This window comes from Dermochelys coriacea, chromosome 4 (assembly GCF_009764565.3).
Source record: "Dermochelys coriacea isolate rDerCor1 chromosome 4, rDerCor1.pri.v4, whole genome shotgun sequence".
Classification (NCBI taxonomy): Eukaryota; Metazoa; Chordata; order Testudines; family Dermochelyidae; genus Dermochelys; species Dermochelys coriacea.
In genome coordinates, this window is record NC_050071.1 from 60,154,447 (window position 1) to 60,172,358 (window position 17,912).

The 17,912-nt window shown below is 42.2% G+C and overlaps 1 protein-coding gene across 3 annotated transcripts in view; it reads right to left on the minus strand.

The window, feature by feature from the left end:
* The window catches only part of GATB (glutamyl-tRNA amidotransferase subunit B), a 55,830-nt gene extending 38,237 nt beyond the window's left edge, over positions 1-17,593 (minus strand). The window contains exons 1-3 of one of the 3 annotated variants that reach the window (XM_038398824.2): positions 17,388-17,525; positions 14,412-14,433; positions 14,283-14,293 (exon numbers count right to left, since the gene is read on the minus strand). In XM_038398824.2, coding sequence (XP_038254752.1) covers positions 14,283-14,293; positions 14,412-14,424 — 24 coding nt within the window. In that variant the 5' untranslated portion in view covers positions 14,425-14,433; positions 17,388-17,525. Of the gene's footprint in view, positions 1-14,282; positions 14,434-17,387 lie in introns of all 3 variants that reach the window. The other 2 variants (XM_038398823.2, XM_043513133.1) reach the window with 2 other exon arrangements.
* Positions 17,594-17,912: the final 319 nt, after the last annotated feature.

Genomic DNA, 17,912 nt, shown 5'->3' on the forward strand with positions numbered 1-17,912 from the left:
ACCTGTGGGCAAATGCTTTTTCACAAAGTCTGACCTCTCAGTCTTCATCCTCAAAAGAAACTTGCAGAAGACTATCAAAAGACAAGCCTGAAGGTTAAATGCATGTCTTTTCTAGACATTAAAAATCACGGTCCTAATAAAGACACTGGATTTATGGCTTATTATAACAATCCGTAACCCACTAACCCGCCTTCCCCACATACACACACCCCATTCTCCTTTTGTCCTATAACTGCCAGGATGTTAACAGGACCACTTTACCTTCCATGGCCCCTTAGAATGTGTGTTAACTACTTATGCTAAACCTTGTGTTTAGCTGTGACATTCTGAGTACCTTTCCCAGACTGGAAGAGATCTGTGTAGCTCAAAAGTTTGTCTCTTTCACCAACAGAAGTTGGTCCAATAACGATATTACCTCCTCCACCTTTTCCCTCTCTTTTAAGTTGTTTTAAGATAAAGTTCTATTTTTTAAAATTTGGTCAGGTTAATTTAATAATTGATTTAACTAACTCAAATCAACCAATCTGAAATAAATAATCAAACTTATCTTAACATAAACCTTGAAGTGCTAACATTTTCAGTGCTTTCAAATAAGTACAGTATTGTCTCCATCCTACTCTGCATCATGAAGCTGTCAAGATGGCAACTTCTAGTAGGACTGTTAAAGAGACAGTGTCAAGATAAAATCATTTAAGTACACCTCTACCCCGATATAACGTGGTCCTCAGGAGCCAAAAAATCTTACTGCATTATAGGTGAAACCGTGTTATATCGAACTTGCTTTGGCCTCGAGCATTTCCGTTATTAATAGTCACTTCCCATCCCCTGACTGACCCCTCACAACCCCCAACCCATCCAACCCCACTGCTCCTTGTCCCCTGACTACACCCTCCAGAGACCCCCTGCCCTGAACCACCCCCCCAAGACCCCATCCCCATCTAAGCCTCCCTGCTCCTTGTCCCCTGACTGCCTCCTCCAGAGACCCCCCCATGCCTAATCACCCCCAGGACCCCACCCCATACCCAACCTCCCTGCTTCCTGTCCCCTGACTGCCCCAACCCCTATCCACACCCCCGCCCCCCAGGACTCCCACACCTTATCCTATGCCCCCACTCCCGTCCCCTGATCGCCCCGCCCCCAGAACTTCCAAACCATCCAAGACCCTCTGCCCCGTATCCAACCTCTTGGCCCCAGCCGGGCACCCTTAACACGCCGCTCAGAGCAGCATGTCGGAGACAGACACACAGCCCTGCCGATCCGCCGGAGCGCGCAGCCCCACCGATCCGCAGGAGCGCGCAGCCCCACCCCCCCCAGAGCACTGCTTTACCGCATTATATCAAAATTCGTGTTATATCGGGTCGTGTTATATCGGGGTGGAGGTATACTGAAATTCCCTTACCTATGTTACAAATACCATCACAGGTGATAAAAATGGAGACATCTTTACAAGTTATACTTATTTTTTGCTATTTATGTAATCATTTGCTTTTTGTATTTACCAGCTTGAACCATGAAAACAGATCAACCAGTTTTCCTTTTATTCCAATAGTCAATTTCTTGCTAATTTCATTTTAAGGTTATTATACATTGCATAATGATACAGTCGCTATGTGGCAAACACAGAAAGTTAATTTTAAAAATATGTTGCCAGTTGAATTCACATTTAAATTTCAGGAAGAAACTTTTATTAGTCTTAGGTCTCACAAAAGATTATTTTTATAAAGCTTAAACTTCAGGTCAAATTTGACCTAACAGCGTCCCTCAAATTATTATTTTCATTGTATATCAGACACTTAAAAAAAAAGTAAAATCACACTGTGATGCTGTATGGAATATGTGAGACACTTAATATTGTTGATACCAATATTATAAAATTGCAATGAATCTTACCAGATACGCAATGAAAGGTATTTGTGAAAATGTTTTGATTTGCCAAGTATGATAATCTTGTTTACATGTTTGTATCATCTTTGTATTGTGAATTATAAATGTTTGATATATCTGTATTTCTGGGTGACATCCCAAGACATAAGGGCACCAGCACTATCTAGCTTGCTTGATGGCCTATCAAAGGCAATCAGCTATACAATGAACCCATGGAATGAAGCCAGGGGCTACACCTGAGTCAGCCGGACATGTAGGGACATGCCTATGGACAGGGGACTCCAAGGTTTTTCCAGGCCCATGTACTTGGGGAAAGGATGTACAAGCCACATGGCAAAGGCTATAAAAGGTAGCTGAGCCATCTCCATTTGGTCTTCAATCCTGCTTCTCACCTCTGGAGCAACTTTTCTTCAAACTAAAGCTCTGAACAAAGGACTGAATGATCTATCCAAGCTTTGGATGTGTTCCAGAGGAACTCTCAAGCCAACAAACTCTTAGAACCTGATGTATGGATTTTAAATCTCTGTATGTATCTGATTCCTTTACCATTTAACAAATTTCTTCTTGTTCTTTTCTTTTATAAAACCTTTAGTTTTAGATATTAAAGGATTGGCTGGCAGAGTAGTAGTTTGGGTAAGATCCAAAGTAAAATTGACCTGGCAATGTGACATGCCCTTTGGGGATCAGAAGAACATTTTGTATCGTGAGCAGTTTTAAAATAACTTCCCACCTTAATGGACCTATGTGCTAATTAGGAGCCAGAGAACTGGAATGCAATAAAGGGAGCTGTATGATTTTTTTTTCAGCTTCTTGATAACCAATGTGTGGGATCAGGAGCACAGTTCATGACTAGTTGGTGCGTCTAACTTCAGTGTGAACCACCAGTTTTGGGAGAATCTGCTGTCCTTTTGCAGCCTGCCCTGACCCTGGCATTTTCAGTGAGGATTACCCTAGGTATCCCGGGTCACACACACAACATTTAAATTGGACATAGTAATTAGGATCTCACTACATTGGACTTTTACTAATAGAACAAAATAAACTTCCTCTTTCTCTCCCCCGCAAAAAGAAACCTCACAGATTTGTTTTTGGATTGCCTGTTTAGCAATTGAGAAATCAAAGCTCTACTACAATGGGATACAACTCCTTAATATAACTAGAAGAATAAAAACTTTTTTTTTTCCAAAAGAAGAAAAGAAGTTGCATGTTTATGGCACTTAACCAGAGTACTATTACATCCTTATTGCAACTACATGCTTCTGGTTTGGATACATTGTCTGCTGAGTCTTATTTTAGTTATTAAAGTTTTGGGGGGAAAAAAAAGGAAATAAAGCACAGTGTTAATGGGACAAGAATAATTTCCAATTTGAATGTTGACCAGCAGCAAAATGGACTCAATTAGTCCTCAATGCCAGCGTGAAACATACTGACTAATGTTCAAGTACTTATGTTTTAATATCATAATTATAGTTTCTTACACAACAAAAGTTCCTACTTTCAGCAATTAGTATTTTATGTTCCAGACAACAGACAACATTTATTACTACCCAGAAAGCATGTATTTTATCACAATTTTAGACTGACCACTAAATCTAAAATACAACACCCATGAAATTTCAAATTCCCCAACTTTTCCTCTTTCCTTCCATGGCCTGTGGCTTTATCTCCTTAGTGCATGATCCTGTTAGATCCCACAAACTAAGCAGGGCTGTATAGGTCAATAGTTGAATAAGAAACTTCCAAAAAATGCTCAAGTACTGCACAAAATGGGGTTGGTGACTTAAGATGGCACTCTACCCTCTGAGTAAATATTGAATGGGAGCCCAGAATTATGCTTCCAGAGCTGTTCTTTTTTGGAATGAGATGTAAAACCAAAGTCACAGCTACTTGTAGCCATTACGAATCCAATAAGGCTCTTTACATGTGCACCACTGTGCGCTAACCCAAGTGTCCGTAATTTTAAGCAAAATACAGCATTCTTCACTTCCTAACAATTGGATAATGCTGGTGTGCTTATTTCATTGGCAAGTGAAGTGATCCTATGTACGTATTAGCTATCTCAAAAGGGTGATGAGGCTTAATTACTCACTTTTCTTCTGCCTGGGCTTCAATTTTATCACCTAAGTTTTGCACCTGGGTAACTCAGATGGTTAGGAAAACTACTATGTCTCCTTAGAATAGGCACAGCTTTTAGAATAATGGATAATGATAAACATCAATTTTGCATGTGAAAGCTTCCCTTACTAATGACCTAGATTAAATTCCCCAGCTTATTTATGTAGTATGATGTTATTAACTTGACAGATTTGACTAGCATTGAGGATTTAAATTATTGGCTTGAACTGACAAGCTGCCAGTCTGAAATGCTTGCATAGTGCTGGTTTTGAGACATGGAACTTCTGGAATAGGTCTGAACAAAACCCAGCATCTACAAAGAATTCTAAACATTTCCATCCTCCTAACATCTGTCATGGATATTTGTTTCCAGGGAATTCCTAGAAAGTTATCTCGTAAAGGAAATGTAAATTGTTTGTATTGGAAAACCATGAAAGGACTCAATGATGGCATCAATATCATCCTCCCTCCACCCCTCCCAGCTACATTATCTTGCTAGCAATACCATAGTAACTGAGAGCCAATGAAATAAAAGAATAACCTTGCGAAGCTCTATCTGTATAGAAAGTAGTCTACTCTGTTCACTCTACTCCTTCCACTGTTGGAGAAGCTGTAAAGATTCCTTGCATGATCTGTTTGAATAATCAAAGTGGTGCTTTCCGTGCCTTCTTTGAAGATTTGAACTGCTTCCTGAAGGTCCACAGTCTGGGCCAGCTCTTGCTCTATTGAGATGGTTGCAAGGCCGACCAGCCTCTCTTGTGTCATTGTGGAGTGTAGATGTGTTTTTATAAACTTCAGCTTGGAGAAGCTGCGTTCTACACTGGCAATTGTTTCAGGAAGAGTTACAAGTATGTGCAGAGCAACAAAAGCATTTGGAAAGAGGGTGGTCATCTTATTTGTGCACATATATTCCAGAACAGCCTTTGGAGTTGACCCTGCTGAAATGTATATTGAAAGGGCTTTCTAAATCACTCGCATCAATATCACACGTCATCATGTGTCAACACTGGCTCTAGTGCCCTGCATTGCTGGTGTAGGTCTTCTTCAGGTATAGTGAGGAGTTTTGGAATATCATACGACATCCCAAATATACTGCTGCGTTCCTTGAGCTGCATGAAAAGTTCTTCAACTGACTGTATTGCACAATCTAGCACAGGGGCAGGCAAACTTTTTGGACTGAGGGCCGCATCGGGTTTCTGAAATTGTATGGAGGGCCGGTTAGGGGAGGCTGTACCTCCCCAAACAGCCAGGCGTGATCCGGCCCCCGGCCCCTACCCGACCCCCCCCCCTTTTCACTCCCTGATGGCCCCCCGGGGACCCCTGCCCCATCCAACCACCTCTTCTCCCTGTCCCCTGACCGCCCCTGGAACCCCCCGCCCTTGACTGCTTCCCACCACCCCATCCAACCCCTCCTCTCCTTCCTAACTGCCCCCCCCGGAACCCTTTCCCCCATTCAACCTCCCTGTTCCCTGCCCTCTGACCACCCGACCCTTATCCACATCCCCGGCCCCTGACAATCCCCTGAACTCCCCTGCCCTCTATCCAACCTCCCTGCTCCCTGCCCCCTTACCGCGCTGCCTGGAGCGCTGGTGGCTGGCAGCACTGCTGCACCAGGACAGGCAGCCGCACCGCACAGCACAGAGCACCGGGTCAGGCTGGTGGCGCAGCGAGGTAAGGCTGCGGGGGAGGGGCCGGGGGCAAGCCTCCCGGGCCAGGAGCTCAGGGGCCAGGCAGGATGGTCCTGTGGGCCGGATGTGGCCTGTGGGCCGTAGTTTGCCCACCTCTGATCTAACACCTGGTTAAAGAATTCAACTTTGAACTGTTGTTTGGGGTCTTTTATGAGATTATCCTCAAGAAGTGACTCTTGTATTCTTGAATGGGTTGGAAAATAGCTTTGGTGTGAAGTTCCTCTGCCAACTTCTGTGCACTCTTCAGAACATTTTGAAATCCCTCATCTGACCGGTAAGACTGTAGGTATGACTTTGCTTTGTCCGGTTGTTCCATTGTGCCAGATATATCAAGGTCAACACCTTGGAGTCTCTTGCTTACAACATTTATTTCAAACAGTATGTCATCCCACAACACTAAGCCACGCAGAAATTTGAAGTTATGTACGTTTCTGGTGATTCCATTTCCCTCTGCCACTGTTCTCCCACAAAGAGTTCCTGTCATAGCATTATCCTCTATAACGGCAACTATGGCATCATCTAACTTCCCAATTTGGTGTTTGATAGGTTTTATTGCCTCCACTCAACTTTCCCATCATGTGGCACTCAGTGGTTTCAGTGTCAGAGAGAATGTTCCCAGACGTTGCTTCAAAATTTGCCATCGATGAGTTGATGCAGAGAAAAATACATAGATGCTTTGAATTATATTAAAAAGTTCAGCAGCTTCACTAGAAGCTGAGGCTTTACCACTGACCACCAAGTTCAATGAATGAGAACTGCATGGGACAAAAAAAGCTCAAGGGTTTAACTCTCGGATCCTTGTCTGCACTCCTCTGTTCTTTCCTCTCAGATTGGCACCCTTATCAGAGCCCTGACCTCTCATGTCAGCTATCGCAATACCTGTATCTTCCAGCTTTTTAAAAAGCACATTTGTCATACCAGCTCCTGTAGTATCATCAATATCAATACATTCTAGAAAATGCTCTCTGACAGTCACCATTGCAGGGACATTTTCACTAGGTTCTGTTGTTGTTAAAAAACGCACCATTAAGGTCATTTGTTCCACATGGCTGATGTCAGGTGTGCAGTCCAGAATAATAGAGTAATATCTTGCTGACTTCAGATCGGTCACAATCTTCTGACTTTTGTTGCCAGTAACCGTATGATCTCATTTTGAATTGTTTTTCCAAAGTAGTGGTGTGTGTACATTTCTTGGGTGGTGACTCTTCTGAGATGCTCCTGGAGTACAGCATCAAACTCAGGCATCAGCACCACAATTTTAAGGACGTTTCCATTGTTTGGCACATACAACTGATCTGAAAGGCCACGCAGTGCTAGGTTTTGGGTAGCAAGCATTTGCACAACGGCAATGAGCCTTTTCACAACATTTTGCCAGTAAAGAGAGATTGATGCAATCTTCTCTTGATGCTGATCATCTATGGTGGCCTTTAACCTTAGTCTCATCTCAAGCTCTTTCCACCTATGGAATGCTCTCTGGTGATTTGATGCCTTCTCAGAGCATACCAGATTTCTAGCCAGATTTTTCCAGTGCTTTGTTCTTGTAGAACCCAATGTGGTTGGAAGATTAGACTGGAAGAGTTTGCAACAAAAACAGTATGCAGCATTCTGGGTTTTTATATACCAGTATATAAGCCATGGCTTCTCCACTTTGTCACCATTGGGGATTTCACGCCAGTAATGTGTTGGATGGAAACTTCTGTTTTCATTGTCTTTGGGGAACATGAAGTTTTTCACTTGCTATGGCCCATGCAGTACAAGGAATTCCCTCAGGCTACTGCTCAAGTGGGCCAACAGTCCTGGATCATCTAGACCAGGGGTGGCCAACCTGAGCCTGAGAAGGAGCCAGAATTTACCAATGTACATTTCCAAAGAGCCACAGTAATACATCAGTAGCTCCCCCATCAGTTCCCTCCCTTCCCCCCACCCACTCCCAGCGCCTCCCACCCACCGGCAGCCCCTCCGATCAGCACCTCCCCGTCCCTCCCAACACTTCCTGATCAGCTGTTTCATGGCATGCAGGAGGCTCTGCAGGGGGAGGAGCGAGGGCATGGCAGGCTCAGGGGAGGGGGCAGGAAGGGGAGGAGTGGGGGCAGGGCCTGTGGCAGAGCCAGGGATTGAGCAGTGAATACCCCCTGACCCACTAAAAAGTTGGAGCCTGTAGCTCCAGCCCCAAAGTCGGTGCTTATACAAGGAGCTGCATACTAACTTCTGAAGAGCAGCATGTGGCTCCGGAGCCACAGGCTGGCCACCCCGATCTAGACTTAAGGAACTAAACTCAGCAGCAGCCGTTTCTGGCGCCTCCACCACAGTCTTCTCTGATCATGCACATTCCTGAAGAAAAGTGTAGGTTACACTCATTTGAGATGGGGATATGGATGCTGCAGTAGCTGCCAGGTCACCTGCACTCTGACTAACTGGAAGATCAGGCATCTCCTCACCACTCACATCCACACTGGGGCTGGAGGGCTCACCATGAACATTTGTGTCTATGTATCTCAGGAGAGCTCCTTCCTGCTTACATAGAAAAGCTTCCTTTGCTTGCTTGCTTTTTCTGAATGCTGCCCCAGAGGGGCGTTTTCTTCTTTCACTCATGACTGCTGTTCTGCACAGCTATAGTGGCTCCCAACACTCAATTGAAGGGGACAAATAAGCCGGCTGGTAGCAGGGCATGAAGATATCAGCGTTTTAAGGGCCTAACTGGCTCCTACTACTTCAGTTGACTGCCTGTTCTCTTCAAGTGGGCTCAGGGAAGCAGCAGGAAACAGGAAGCTCCCTGAAAAGCTAGTGTTAATCAGTCCAGGCTCTGGGGGTGCGAGAGAGGTACACAAGAGGCTCCTCCTCCTCTCCCTGCAGCTCCTACTGCTTTCTGTTATTCCCTCTCACCTTTTCTCCTGCCTGCCTGTTACATCTCGTGTCCGTCCTCCTTCCTCCAGCACAGCACTCCACCATCTCTGTGCCTCTAGAGCAGAGATAATACATATGCACTAGCAGCAGACACAATTTTCTACATTCTGGACCCTAGTGCTCCCCTCCCCACCGCAGTCTGGCACCTGAAGCAGCTGCCTCAGTTCACCTCATGGTAAGGCCAGCCCTGTCTAAGTCACAGCTCAAGCTAAATGCAAGCAAAGATCAAAAGACTGTCACAAGAAAGATGGGGTTAATAATCAATTATGAAAACACAAATGTAATGAGAACCTCAGACACATCCAACTCAAGCATTACATTAGAAGACAAAAAATTACAACAGGTGAGTCAATTCACATATATTTGCAGTAACATGCAAGCCAATGAGGATTTCAAGAAGGAAATAATGTCATGAATTGGCAAGGTGGCAGCTGCATTCATCACCTTAAACAAGATTCACCAGCGGCAGCTTAAACAAAAAATCTGCAACTTAAGGACCAAACTATGAATCTTTAATGCCAAATGCTATTTCTTAAATATGGATATGAAAGCTGGAAAATTCACAAAAGGTACAGACAGATGTCTAAATGCCTGTGAATGCAAATGCCCCAGGAAAATACTAGGTATTAAATGGAAAAAAATTAAAAAAGTGCCTGAGATTTATCAGAGTCCAACAACTTCTTTATCTCTGAAGTAATCCCAAAAAAAAAAAATGATGGAAATATCTGGGACATGTAATATGGATAAAGCCAGAGCCTCTGCCATAACAAAAATGCCACTGGGAAGCTGGAGAAACATGTAAAAGAGGCTGACCAAAAAATCCCTCCACTGAACAGTACTTACAGAAGGAAAACTTATACCATCTAACACCACAGAGAACATGCAAAGAGTAGACAGGACAGATAGGGATGGCAGAGCCATGTTCATGTCCTAAGTGACATCCGAAGGCATGGGAAGGATGCAGATTCAGACAAATTTGAGACATCCAGGGTAAGATTTTCAGAAGTGCTCAGCAGTGACGTAACTCTGTTCCCACTGAAAACAGGAATTTATGTTGACTTCAGTGGAAGCAGAGGTAGGCTATCACTAAGTGCTTTTGAAAATCCTCTCTTTATAAATACCTGAATTCTTTATAATTTTTAAAACCATATAAATAGTACACAAATACAGTTCATATTGTAGATACATTGAAAATACATAGGAGGTTTTAGTTATTTTAAAATGGTTGACAGTTTAGAAACACATAGCAATAGAAGCTCATGTTCAATTTGTGTTCATTTCACCCTTGACTATTTAAATCCTGAATTATCTCAGTGTTTTTGTCTGTTAAGGAGAAAAATAATGACTTCACTGTGCAGAGAAACTTATGAGATTAAGAGAAGGATACAGCAACTTCCTATGATTAACAACAAAAATTAGGTAAATGCAGACATTTTAAATGTGTAGAAGCACCTGTAATGGAAAAGTGCATGTTGCTTTTAGCTGGAAATTGTTGTCTGGAAACCTCAGCCATTGTGGGGAAAAGTGGTTATAGCTTTTAAACACCAGACATACCATTTTATTTCTAAGACTAAAGCTAGCATTTATTCAGGCACCTCTCAAATAATCCTGAGATGAGTTTTCATTCCCTTTCTATAGACCTGATTTCAGCTCCCACGAAATAAAGACTTCCAACTTCAATGGCAGGTCAATCAGGCCTTAAATTAGGTCACCTTCATAGCTCATAAACAGAGTTTTAGAACAAGCTATGGTATATGTGACATGTCATTTGCCAACAGGCTCTTCTATGGCAGGGGTCTTTAGTGGCTGCTGTTTATGCCCCCAACTCCCACATTGTGCTCAGTCCTCTAAAGACAACAGGCCACAATTCATGCTGAAAACAATTATGAGCCAAATCAGCTGTGAGGAAGAATTTAATCAGAAAAATGTGAATGATATTTTGGAATAATTTAAGAACATCGACTAGATGTCCAAAAAGCCGCAATCTAGGAAGAAGACTGTGCTGGTTAAAATCATTTACCACCACCTGGTTTAGAGAGTAAGTGAAAGCAGTCGTAAACAAAAAAATGTTATATATGTGGAAGAAAAGGAAGTTGATACTAATGACTACAAATCAGAAGTTAGGAATTGTAGAAAATTGATAATGGAAGCCAAAGGACACAAGGAAAAATCTATGGCCACAAGAGTTAAAGACAATAAGGAGTTTTAAAATACAATTGTCAAGATTCTTTTGGTTCCTAATGTATTGGCCCATACTAAATGGAAATGGTAGAATTATCAGTACTAAAGAAAAAGTAGAGATGTTCAATAAATATTTCTGCACTGTATTTGGGTGAAAAACAGGTAATATAGTCTCATCATATGGTGATAACACTCTTTCCATTCTACTAGTATCTTTGAAGGATGTTGAACAGAAGCTACTAGGGTCAGACAGTTTTAAATCAGCAGGTTGAGATAACTTGCATCCAAGAGTTTTAAAAGAGCTGGCTGAGGAAATTGCTGGACCATCAACATTGATTTTCAATAAGTCTTGGAGCACTGGGGAAATTCTAGAAAACTGAAAAGAAGATAACGTGCCATTTAAAAAAATTGGTAAATGGGAAAATGAAAATGAAAAAACTCGCACAGATACAGACAGACATCATCTTCCTCTCCAAATGCAAACAGATGGATCTTAAGTGATCACTCTCCTTACAGTGTGTATGATAAACCCATTGTTTCATGTTCTCTGTGTGTGTGTATATAAATCTCTCCTCTGCTTTTTCCACCAAATGCATCCGATGAAGTGAGCTGTAGCTCACGAAAGCTTATGCTCTAATAAATTTGTTAGTCTCTAAGGTGCCACAAGTACTCCTTTACTTTTACTTTAAATACTTTGACACCACTGTCATTGCTTTATAAAGAGTATACTTGTTATATGATACAACAATAACCTTTTTTCAGTGGTTACTTTCTCTGCACACCAAGTTTGTATATATAGTAAATAATATTTTACATTTATATAGTACCTGGCACCAAAAAGGATCCCAGGGAGCTTTACAATGAACAAGTATTTTGTAGTACCGTCATGCCCACCTCAAAAGACAACCATATTAAAGGAGTAAAAACGTGACTTTAGAGGATAAACTAAAAATGATTGGAGGGTGGGGGGAGGGCAGCAGAATAAGTGAAGTGGGGAGGAAGCTGTTTAACCTGAACACCAGCATCCTGAAGGGGCTGCTGACCGATGAAGAGCCCTATGTTACCAGTATGATGGGTTCGGTCACAGAGGACCCCTTGGGACTGTCACCTGATGTGCTGAATTTGCCTCTGAGCCCGTTTTCCCTGCCATGTTGGGACTCCCAGGACCCTGTCTTGTTGAGTCAGACACACTAGCCAGCTGCAAACACAGACCCAGGTCTAATCCATGCCCCCAAAACTACAGACTTTAACAAAAAACTGCTCAGCAGGTCATCTATCTCCAGCACCCAGACACCCAGTTCCCAATGGGATCCAAACCCCAAATAAATCTGTTCCACTCGGTATAAAGCTTATACAGGGTAAACTCATAAATTGACTGCCCTCTATAACACTGATAGAGAAATATGCACAGCTGTTTGCTCCCCCCAGGTATTAATTATTTACTCTGGGTTAATTAATAAACAAAAGTGATTCTTGTAAGTATAAAAAGTAGGATTTAAGCAATAAGAGACAGAATAAAGTAAATTACTAAGCAAAATAAAACAATGCACGCAAGTCTAAGCTTAATACGTTAAGAAACTGAGTACAAGTAAATCTCACCCTCAGAGATGTTCCAATAAGCTTCTTTCACTAACTAGACTCCTTCCTAGTCTGGGCCCAATCCTTTCCTTTCCCCTGGTACAGACCTTGTTAGTTCCAGAAGACATCTTAGGTGAAAAGCTGGGGATTCCACATGACTGGGACCTTTGTTCTATTCCACCCCCTTTTATAGCTTTGGCACAAGGTGGGAATCCTTTGTCTTTCTCTGGGTTCCCACCCCTCCTTCCTTCCTCCTTCCCTCGAAAAGCACCAAGTTTAAGATGGATTCCAGTATCATGTGTCATGGTCACATGTTCTGAGAGACCTCTAGTCTCCATTCTTCCAAGCCTGGCCAGCACATACCGAGGGCATGTATCCAGGAAGTTTTGCAAGTAAACAGAGCCATTCACAACCAATTGTCCTAGTTAATTGGAGCCATCAAGATTCCAAGCCACCATTAATGGCCCACACTTTGCATAATTACAATAGGACTTCAGAGTAATATTTCATTTTTCTAATTTTAGATACAAGAATGATACATACATACAAATAGAATGAATACACTCAGTAGAACACGAGCTTTGCAATGATACCTTACAAGAGGCTTTTGCATAAAGCATATTCCAGTTACATCATATTCACACTTATAAACCTGTTTTAGCACAGCATATGGTAGTGCAACGTCACAACCACCACATTATCCCTACTATGAATGAATTCTTAAGGCTTAGGTTACCACCCTCATCCCTCTTTTACCAGTCTCTAAAGTCTCATGCTTATCTTTAGTGTATTACAAATAAAACAAACAAACAGTAAGTATGGTTCACACTTTCCCATACCAGATCAGTTTTGCTTAGAAGACCACATAACTCTATACTGAGACATTCCAAATAGGTAACGGCAGCTAGGTGAACACACATTTGGTAAAGTAATGTCAAATGGCCAACTAGAAATCCAAGATGCTCATCACTCATAGGTAAGGATAGGATTTTGTCACAAAGGTCCCAGAAGTCATAGATTCCATAACTTTCAGAGACATGAAACATTTCCACTTCATCCGCCCTGTGCTACTGCGACTGGTGGCGGGCCCAGGAGCCCTGAGCTGCCACGAGCGGTGGGTGTGGGATTCCCACCCCTGGCAGCAGGTCTCAGTCTCTCATCCCTCACTGCGGGGCTCAGGCTTCAGTCATTCCCAGGTCAGGCCCCACCCAATTATTCTTAGTACTTTTATTTCGTCAAGTATTTTAAAAGCATTTTAGCTTCCATGAATTTTTGTTTATTACCCACGACTGGTGACTTTTACTAAAAATAAACGTGAAAAAAATCTTAACCTTACTCATAGGATTTTACGTCTTCTCACATTTAATGAGCTTCCAATGCTTCATACTAACCAAATATAGTAAGATTAACTAAAGTAACATCACCATGCAAATACACTGACGCTGACTGTAAAAAGAAGTTGCCATTAATTCATTCTCTGCAAGAGATATTCCTGAGTTAATTCCTTAGCAGGAGTTGTCAGATATCCATGGTGATCAAGTTTAGGGGTTCTCAAACAAGGGGTCACGAGGTCATTACACGGGGTGATCGCGAGCCGTCAACCTCCACCCCAAATCCTGCTTGCCTCCAGTATTTATAATGGTGTTAAATATATTTTTAAAAGTGTGTTTAATTTATTAGGGGGGGTCGCAGAGGCTTGCGATGTGACAGGGGTCACCAGTAAAAAAAAGTTTGAGTTTTGAGTAACCACAGAGTTACAGAGTAAGTACACAGAAAGAAAATAATGAACCAAAGTTTTAGAAAACAAAGAACAGTGCTAGAAACAAAGACTGTTATGAGGAACAAAAGATAAGAATGGTGCTTCAAAGTATCTATTCAACAAAAAATGTAAAGATTCTCTTATGAGACAAATTAAGATGAAATGTAACTTACTGGTAAAGTTCCTGGTAGAGAAGCATCAAAGAAAGATACCAAAGAATTAGGTGGTGCTGCAAACTGGACTTGGGAGCCAGAGAAAAGCTTTGAGTTGGAACTGATCTGTGCATGAATTTCCAGACCTACCACTGCTACCCATGGAGCAACACTGAAAGACAGGGGAAAAGTAAATATGATTAGTATATACTCTATTAAACCTCCATAAACTTCTAAACACTACAAGACCAAAAAATCCTTGCAATACCATGTGGTAGCACTGTGCGGCTGATCCACAATAAATATAGAAGGGAAATATGAGGCAAACTTTTTCATTATATACAGGTAAAGGATGATAAGTAGGAACAATTATAAAGTAAGAAAAAAATAAAGGCCTAATTCTGTGAAATCTTACTCATATGAGTAGATCAGTGAGGCAAACCAACATGAGTAACAGCTTGCTTGAGCAACCCCCAATTTTGTACCCAACCCAATTATAAATATCAATTGCATTTCATGTACTTTGATAAGTCTCCAACAGACAGGTGGCATATCAATTATGTATACATTGTCAGCTAGTCACTTGCAAGTTGGAAAAGGTTTGTACTGCATTAGCATAAACATTAGTAGTCTGATAATAAAGAAATTATAATTTCCACTGGAGAGCAACTGCTCTCTGAACGTACTCCACAAGAATGAGCTTCTACGTATCATCTGAAAAGTAATTGCAATTCTCACATCCATAACCTTTATATAGGCAAGAGATGGAGGTCACCTTCACAGTATGAACTGCTTGACAGTTTCTGTAAGTAATTATCTGGCCCTGTACAAATGAAGTGACACAAATATCATATTTCACTGGTGAAGTCAGGTTTGTATGACAAGATACTAGAGCAATATTAAATAACTAGATATAGTCGATAAGTGGGCTATGGAAAAACATTAAACAAATACATCAAATACAGCATTTCTTTCAAAAGTGAACACAATAAGCTTGAGCTGTCAAGACTTGAGTTCAGGGTTCTGTCTCTCTCCTTCAACCAATGACTACATCTCTACCAAAAACTGAGTAATGGGATGGAAATACTGTCACTTAGGATTAACTTTCAGGAATTTAAATAAAGTATTTTACAACAAATAGTTTTTCTCCATGTGTTGATTGAGATTACAAAATCATATTTGTAAAAACAAGGCTCGTTAGCTATGTTTCAGACAGCAGGTAGAATTAATATCTAAGGCCCAAAACCAAAAACTCTTACACATGCTTAACTTTACTACTTTGAGAAATCCCATTGATTTCAGTGAAACCAGTGGGAATGAAATTAACAAGACAACTTATGATAGTAAAGTTAAGCACAAGAGTAAGAGTTTGCATGATTGGGGTACCTAACTTTGCTTTCATTATTTATGCTGTTTTCTTTCTGCATTTATCTCAACAAGGAATCATATTGGACTGGCTTGTGGTGGCTTGGCAGGCAGTTACTTGTTTATGGTGGCTACAGTATTATGCTCCAGAAGCTCAGGTTTCATTAAAAAAAACCAAACAATTAAGTATCTAGCTATTATGTTTGAAACCAATGATATTTGCCTGAATCTGCAGAACACCTGAAACAATACCTCTGATGAATGTGGAGAGCTTGCACTCATGTGAACAGAATCCTAATTTTGAATCAATGATGTCAATTTTAATATCAACATTAAACTACTTCATTGCTGATCAAAGTACACACAACAGTAGAGGTGTAATGAAATTACAAGTACCTGCACAATCTACTGTGAGTGACATCTCATTTCTGTGTTGTGAATAGGTGGAAATTTAGACTACCTCACTTACAACCTCCCATTTAGACCTCTGATTTCAGTTCAGACTCTGAAAAACAACTGTTCTGTTTAATTTGCATTTATAGCCTGTTTCTAGTCAATTTCACATACTATACTGCAATGTTTTGTTTGCAAACACCGCAGAAGAATGATTGTTTAAAATGATTTTCACAAGGATTTTCAAAAAAAAAAAAAAAAGGAGTACTTGTGGCACCTTAGAGACTAACAAATTTATTTGAGCATAAGCTTTTGTAATCTACAGCTCACCGATGAAGTGAGCTGTAGCTCACGAAGGCTTATGCTCAAATAAATTTGTTAGTCTCTAAGGTGCCACAAGTACTCCTTTTCTTTTTTGCGAATACAGACTAACATGGCTGCTACTCTGAAACCAAGGATTTTCAAGTATTTCATGGGAATATTATTTTTACCTAAATTTTTGGCCTAATTTGACCTGAAAATATCCCCTAAAAAATCTCCCTTCTAACATAGGTTTTAATTTTCCCCAGAAGCTTTCTGCATGAAGGCCCTGAATCTGCATTCAGATGTACATAGTCAGAGCCTTGGTTTCCACTCAGGTGCCAAGGTCTCTGTATGAACATCAGATTGTGTCAGAACTGCAACTTCCCTGAACAGGAAGCCCACACAATTCTGTACATTGCTTTATCTATATTAGGTTTATCTAAGAAGCCAATCACTGTAGCATGCAACTGCACCTGATGCCTGTGTTAAATAATGTTTAAATTATCAACTAGTGCAGGAAAAGCACAAACCCGAATTCAAATCCTGACAGGTAGTGAGCTTCCAAAATCTCCTTTGATTCTGAAAGTTCTTAAAAACTAGTTATTTTAGCAACAGGAATATGATGCTCTAGTGTCTGATGTACTGGAACTAGTGGGAAATTGGGAAAAGGGAAGGGGAAACTTGGGTGGTGCGGTCATGAAACAGGAGGGGAAGGGGTACATAACTTGAGAGCTGATATTGGGAGTAGGTGAGGAATATTAATGGAGATGTGAAACAGAGGGGGAATCCAAATAAGGGCATGACACTGGGGAGTATAGCAGGGGGCAAGGAAACTGGGGCAGAAATTTCATGGGGGGAGAGATGGGTAGAGCGAAGGGTTGGGATATTTGGGCCCAGTGTGTGTGCGTGCGTACATACGTGCGTGCGTGCAGGGAACGCTGACTGTAAAAACAGGACAGCAATATCCCCCAGGAGGAGCGGCCAGGGTGCGCATGGGCCGGACCGAAACCTATCAGCCTTGTAGCCGCGCACGGTTATCACTACCCCCGGTGACCTGGGCTTTACCCGCGCTCTCCCGCAGGACTATTCCCCGCTCTCCAGCCAGAAGCGATAGGCCCTAGGGCCTGCGCCCTTCTCCAGGTCTGTCCGTTGTGCAGGACGGCGATATCCCCGGCTCTGCAGCGCTGAGCTAGAAGCGAGCCCCAGCGGCGCCGCAGTATGGAGGCCGCCATCTTGCTCTGGGCGGTTGATGCATCAGCTGACCTAGCCGTGGCTGCGGCGCCTCCTGGGAAATGTAGTCTCTCGGGGAGAGATTGCGGGGCGGAAAGGGGCAGGAAAACTACAACTCCCGCCAGGCCAAGCGAAACCAAAAGTTCTCGTTCCCACCTCGACCCTCTGTCCTGGAGTCCCGCGGGGAGGATCAAGGGCGTTGGTCGGTGCTAGAGATGGAGGCCCTCCCTGCATGTGCTGTGCTGGGATTGCAGGGGGGAAACTCAGGGCTGTGTCTGTGCTGGAGGAGGAGCCTCACCTGATGCACAGGCAGATGCAGCCCCGCTCCCCGAACTGAGATTTGGATCCAGAGCCCCACAG